The 6,349-nt window shown below is 38.8% G+C and overlaps 1 protein-coding gene across 2 annotated transcripts; it reads left to right on the top strand.

Annotated features, from left to right (window-relative positions):
• Positions 1-2,482: 2,482 nt before the first annotated feature.
• Positions 2,483-5,743, top strand: LOC119483402 (claudin-34-like). 2 transcript variants are annotated; one of them, XR_005205665.1, is made up of 3 exons: positions 2,483-2,630; positions 4,067-5,169; positions 5,719-5,743. XR_005205665.1 is itself a non-coding variant. In XM_037761497.1 (2 exons), exon 2 carries the CDS (start codon positions 4,323-4,325, stop codon positions 5,055-5,057), a length of 735 nt encoding a protein of 244 aa, XP_037617425.1. In that variant the 5' UTR covers positions 2,483-2,630; positions 4,067-4,322; the 3' UTR covers positions 5,058-5,171. The 2 variants fall into 2 exon arrangements, 1 of the variants encoding a protein (XP_037617425.1); XM_037761497.1 differs by lacking the exon at positions 5,719-5,743 and having other exon boundaries at positions 4,067-5,171.
• Positions 5,744-6,349: the final 606 nt, after the last annotated feature.

The following is a 6,349-nucleotide window of genomic DNA, read 5'->3' as shown; positions in this document are numbered from 1 at the left end:
TTCTTCTTGCTCAGAGTGAAAGGAGTGACGCACAGCTGGGGTTTCTGTGGAGGTTAATCTAAAAGTTAGCACTTTAATATATATATATATATATATATATATATATATATATATATTTATTTATTTGAAGACGTGCCTACTGTTGCCTCCCACCACTGTGAACTTTATGGACTGACGCGGGCGTGTCCTGGTGCTGTGTACGGCGCACACACACACTTCATGTATGCAGTGCACTCTTTCACCAACTTTCAAAGCAATAAAATGATAAAGCTGAGAGATCTGGTGATGTTATTTTTTAACATTATCTAATAGGTCAGTTTGATATTATTTTACTGGAACTGTCCACTTAGCAAACATTTTATCAAGTCATTAAGCTCTTATTTTCTTAAAACAAATGACAAACTGCCAAAGCAGTCAAATTATTTCAACGTGTTTCCTTGAAATCAAGACCCAATCATTTTCTAGAAAGAAGAACTAAGGCAGATATTGTGACGGTTCGACCTGCTGTTGCTCTGTTTTCTGTCGGAGGCTAATCGGCAGCATTGGACACACCTGGGCCCCATCACGGCCCCATCACGGCCCTATGTATATAAGCCAGAGCAGCAGCCAGTCATTTGAAAGACTGCCACCCTGCACACCTCTGTGGTGTGGCATTTATGGCATTTTCTTTGTTTTTACAGCATGATATCCGTGCAGCACATTTCAACTCATCTGCTCCCGACACTCCTGACTTTACAGAATCCTTCCACCTGTTTGAATTGATTAGATTGCTCTGTTATTCACTATACTTGTGTGTTTGTCCCAGTTTAAGAGAATATCTGCTCTAGAATCAAGACAATGAAGCTGGATTTTAGAAAACATTGAAACAATTTGATTTGGGTTAGGGTTGTTTTAGGAAAAGCAAACTTAAAGGACTCAATAACAAATAAAAAAAAGTTCAAAAAGCAAAATACTAAGTGTTCATAAGACAGTATTTTGTTCTTTGGATGACAGTTGCTTCCAGATGACACTGCGTCCAGTCTTTTGTGCTAAGCTAGGCTAAGAGACAGTGAAGCAAATTATAGAAAAGCAAGTTTTAACTAAGCAACATCGGGACTCCCAAATACTCCATTTCTATTTACTATTTAATTAGTAATTTCTGTCAACGACAGACTAAAACTGTTGTATTAATATGCCCATAATTCACATGGGCAACAATTTAAGTTTACCTGGAACATTTTATTTTCTGATTGCTGTTTTAGAGGCTTTTCTGCCCTGACTTAAATTAATTGCATATTTGAAGTAGAAGAAACTGTCAATCAGGGCCTTCAGTTTACAGTCTCAGTCTCAGACTGACTATGATGCGACCTTTGAAACAGCCAAAAGTAGTAACTGTTTATAGTGTTAGCTTTGGTTGGGCAGGTGGGAGTGGAGACAGAGGGGTTGGGGAAGAGTGTGTGTGTTTTCTGACAAAACAATATAGAGGTTATCACTTCAGAGCACACATTTAAACTCAGATTTCTTATTAAAGACATTTATATACTCTTGAACAAAGTTTTTTTCTCCGGATTTATTTAACTTTCAGCTTACTTTTACCAATTCTAAGCAAGTTCCCTAGTGTTTACAATCTTTGATGACGTATTTTAATCTATTGCTCAACATCATGTCACACTTTTACAACCCCTAGCCGCCATTCTGGACTTTTACTGCACCTGTTGGATTAAGGATCAGGGTCAGGGCTTTATTTGGAGTGAGAAAAACTGGATTTCCCTGCCAGGCCCCTTCAGGATCAGGACAATGTGTATGGCTTTCTTTCAGACTCCACCTTCAGTATATTTTAACACACTTTAACACTTTAGTTCTGACGGATGGCACTGTGGCCTGCTAACATACACTTCTGAAGTGCTGTGTTATATTTGATTTTGGTAAAATGACCGATGTAGTAAAAGGAATGTCGTTTAAATGTACCAGAAGCGACAGACATTATTACATATTTAGTTTTTTTTGCTGCACATACAAGGGAAGCATTCTGTCATCATTCAGTGATGTTGTATTTCGCCTGATTAAACTGCATGTGGCTCCTGTTTTACAATGTTCACTAGATCCTCAGACAAGTTTGACATGATACAGTGAAATGAGACATTTCTGCAATTGCAAGAATTGACATGAATTCCACCTGCACTGCAATATTTAAGTGCAGCTTTGTTCATCTTTAAACACATTTTTTGTCCTGAACTGAGCACTTTAAGGCTGCTCTGGTTAATTTAATAAAAAACAACTGCAACTTAAATCAACATTTTAATTTTAATATTGGAACTAGATTATTAATAAGTTTCTAAACAATCATATTATCTCAGCAAACAAATGTCAAACAAATGTGAGCATCACCAGTTGGAACTGTAATAACAAAAAGAAAGTGAAGCGAGTTGAAAGTAAGGGTATATAAAACAATAACACCATCAGAGCCTATTATATTCTGTCAATCATTTACAGTTTCACGACATGACGGGAAACTGTATCTAGGTTATTGGTAGGAAGAAGAGGAAGTGTCGTGCTGCGTCTGTGACTAAAAAGACCTTCCTGTTCAGGTTTTCAGTCTGTTTCTGGTCTCAGAGTTTGAAGGCGGCTCGGCTCAAAAAAACAGCACTCAGGTAAGAGTTTGACTTCCAGTCTGTGATGGAAGTTACCTGCTTTAATCTGATGTGATCAATAATATACTCAGCGTATGTATGTAGGTTTTATCCTTTTTAAATTAAATAAATTCATTTGCAGAAGCCTTTTTTTGTTGCTAAATCTGTATTTATAAATCAGATTATAATGTTTTTATCATTATGATTTAAATTTTTACATTAGAAGTGATAAGAAAAATATTGCAGATATGAGTGCACTGCTACATGTGTGTGTGTGTGTGTGTGTGTGTGTGTGTGTGTGTGTGTGTGTGTGTGTGTGTGTGTGTTTGTGAAATTATACAAGATAAGCATAATTTCCTTTTTAAATTAAGTCCAACTTTCTCTTATGCTGCTGAATAATAATTGAACATGAATTAAGATAGTAAGAGATGAAAGTATTCTTTATGACATAAAGTTTATTCAAGTGTGCTATTAGTATAAACTTAAAATAATGCTTTCACTTATGTACTTATCAGAGATATACTTAACAAAATTATACTTAAGTTTCCTTAGCTTAAGTATACAGAAAGGTCCAAGTATACTTGGCTTATACTGAAAAGTGTTAAGTATTATATTAAACTAGAAGTTTACTGCGAGTGTACTTTAATACTTTATACTTAAGTTTACTTCGTAAAATAAACTTGTGAGGGTTTGATTATTCCTACACCTTTAGAAAGGTGGTCTGCTGGTTTCACTAGCGTGGAAATACAGCCGAATAAAAACACAGTTTATTTCCCTTTGTTTGTCAAGCCTGAGCTTAAAAGCAAAAACAATGTTCTACTGGAGGTGAACGTACAAAATAAACCATTTCAGCTGATGCATGAAAAGCACAGAGACCAAACCAAGAGAAAGAGGCAGTTATTTTACAGCTCATACTTATGAAAATCAAGTTCATCATGAGAAGGTGATAAACAAATATGGACATTCTGCAGAGTAACATATTAACATCTAAACCAACCATAATAAATCTTAGTCATGATGGTCCAGATGTCCAATAAACCAGGCTATAGGGGTGATGAGGGTCACAAGACTTCCCCACCACCATGTCGAGAAGCTTAGAGATTAGTTTTACATCTGAATCGTCTGGTTGACCTAACTGCACAGAATTACTGTGATATATTCCTCAATGGGTGTGTTAGATACACCTGTTAGTGAGGTCAACCATGAAACTTTAAAGCCTTTTTATTGATCCTAGTGTGATCACTGTGGAGGCAAAGTGTTCTTTTAGGACATCAAGCTCAGCTCTACATCATCAACATATGGTAAAGTTAGTTTTACCCAATAGACGCCCAAATAGTTTGAGAATAAGGTATAAACATCACAGCATAACGTCTTTGAGAGAAATGTATATTTTCTGCTCCTCCACTGAGGATGTGTTTTGTTTTCGTTCATGAACACCTGTATGTGTGTCCTCTCAGAGGGAGCTGCAGGTGCTTGTTTGGTAACCCAGGTGACAAAGGAGCATCAGAGGACCTGAGAGCGTGAAAAAGAGGAAGAGGGGATGAGTTGCAGCCACACAGAGAGAGAGAGAGAGAGCTCTCTTGCTGGATTTGAATTCTGAAGTTACAACAGAGAGGTCAAGCTTCCACCTGGTTTTGATCTCCTGATGATGCCCAGTCTGGGTGGGACCAGGACTTTCTTGGTAACCTGACGCTCTATCGTGGCTCCACTGCCATGACCTACCTGGCTCACACCGCCCACGCCCAGCTCAGTGCCCTCTGGCTGGGCTGCGTGGGCTGGATGCTCACCGCCGTGGCCCTTGGACTCATCCAGTGGAGGGTGTGGCAGGTGTCTGACAGGGAGGTCATCAGCTCCGGGGTGGCGTGGGTGGGCGTCTGGCGGGCCTGCTTCAACAGCCACACCCTTGTGAGCCCTGGCTTTAGGGTCATGCACTGCAGGTACATCAGCCTGACCGAGGCCTTCACGCCACCAGAGATCGTGGCAGGTCAGGTTCTCATGCTCCTGTCTCTGCTCGTGGGGCTTTGTGGGAACGCTGGCGGTGTTTATGCCTTGAGGAACGTCTACTTTGGGATGGAGAAGAACTTCCAAATCCGCTTGGCATTCTTCACCACCGGTGCGCTGTGCCTGTCGGCCGCCGTGATGTCACTCATACCTCTCCTGTGGAACCTGAGCTCGGTGGTGACCAATCAGACCATAAAGTTCCCCCCGGAGTTTAAAATGCCCAAGGCTCCCGATTCTCAACATGTGGGGTGTGGCATCGGGGTCGGGATGGTGGGGTCAGTCCTCATGGTTGTCTCTGGGATTATGTTCTGTATGTACAGGTTACCAGTGAGGTCACGGCACCTGGACGGGTCATTACCTGCACAATCAGTGACTGACAGCAGGGGGGCTTTAACAAGCACCGGGGGGAAAGAGAACCCAGCATTTGAGTCTCATGAACACTTGTGATTAGTCTGTTTAACACACTCATGTACCTGAACTCACAGATTAGGAAACTAATGACAACTTTAACATATGAAGAGTTCCATTTGCAAATTGAGATTGAATTGAAGAAAGAAAAGTGTTAAATCACAAGTCCCTAACCCACCTGCAGGCATGGTATAGAATGCACACTTGACTAAACCACTCCCCCGTAGGTTATATAAGTCTGCCCTCCAGGCCTGAACCCTCCCTTTTCCCTCCAAACAATTCCAGGCAGAACAAAGAGAGAGTGATGTGAGTTTAATGTGGCTTTTGTGCCTTTATAATTTATTTGGTTGAAATGAGATATATATTGTTTGAAAGTTAACAGATTGTTTTGTGTTATGTTAGATACCTGAGTTTAATATGTGAAGGAGAAAAGGCAAATTCCAGATTGTGGATGCATAAAGATGTAAGTTAAAATGAATTGACTTATTAATTGTAATCTGTATTATATTTATGAGATTTATAATATCATCTGTTAATGTCCTTTCTTAATAGAAAAAATCATCCACCAACTGCCATCCAACTTCACACCTTGACTTTAATAAATTGTTGGAACGGCTCCCTGGATCCTGTGTTTAAATGTGCACCACATCAGATGTTTTATGAACCAACACCACCACAAGCAACATAGCTTCTTCAAAAAGTAAAAAAGGAACTTTATAAATGAACTTCTGGTTTGTGGTCTGTTTCCAACATTAGGCCTATATCTGATTGATTTCATTTATTCAGGCAGTCAAAACCACTACAGCTCATTGATTGCTTACAGGGACTCATCTGATTTTATGAATTGAATGACTCGTCTCTTAATGCCAAAGCATTAGTGCCTCAGACTGAGTTTGATAACATTAAAATATCTCTTATTCACCATTTGTTTTTTTAGGTTGTCCTAAAGGAAGCCATGTGTTAATACTATAGCCTTAAAAGATCCATAGAACATATACAACAACGCTCTCACAATAAACTCATTTATTCTTTCTCTGCAAATATATAAATTATATACCGTATATAACACCTTGAAATATTTAATTTAAATCTAAAGTGCCGTTGTAATAACTCAAGGACAGTAAAGCTGAGATACATGACCTAAATAAATGTAAAAATTTGTTTATCTAAATTATTCAATACATTATAATAATAATATACATCTGCAAATATACCAGCTGTGTTAACCGAAGAGAGCGAAACATCGAATTTAAATGGACTACATTTAACTACCGTTTAGGAGTTTTGCTAAATTTCATCTGATATTTATTGCATATATGATGCTGTGTGAA

The sequence above is a fragment of the Sebastes umbrosus genome, chromosome 24, assembly GCF_015220745.1.
Source record: "Sebastes umbrosus isolate fSebUmb1 chromosome 24, fSebUmb1.pri, whole genome shotgun sequence".
Classification (NCBI taxonomy): Eukaryota; Metazoa; Chordata; class Actinopteri; order Perciformes; family Sebastidae; genus Sebastes; species Sebastes umbrosus.
This window is presented reverse-complemented; position numbering and strand designations above follow the sequence as displayed.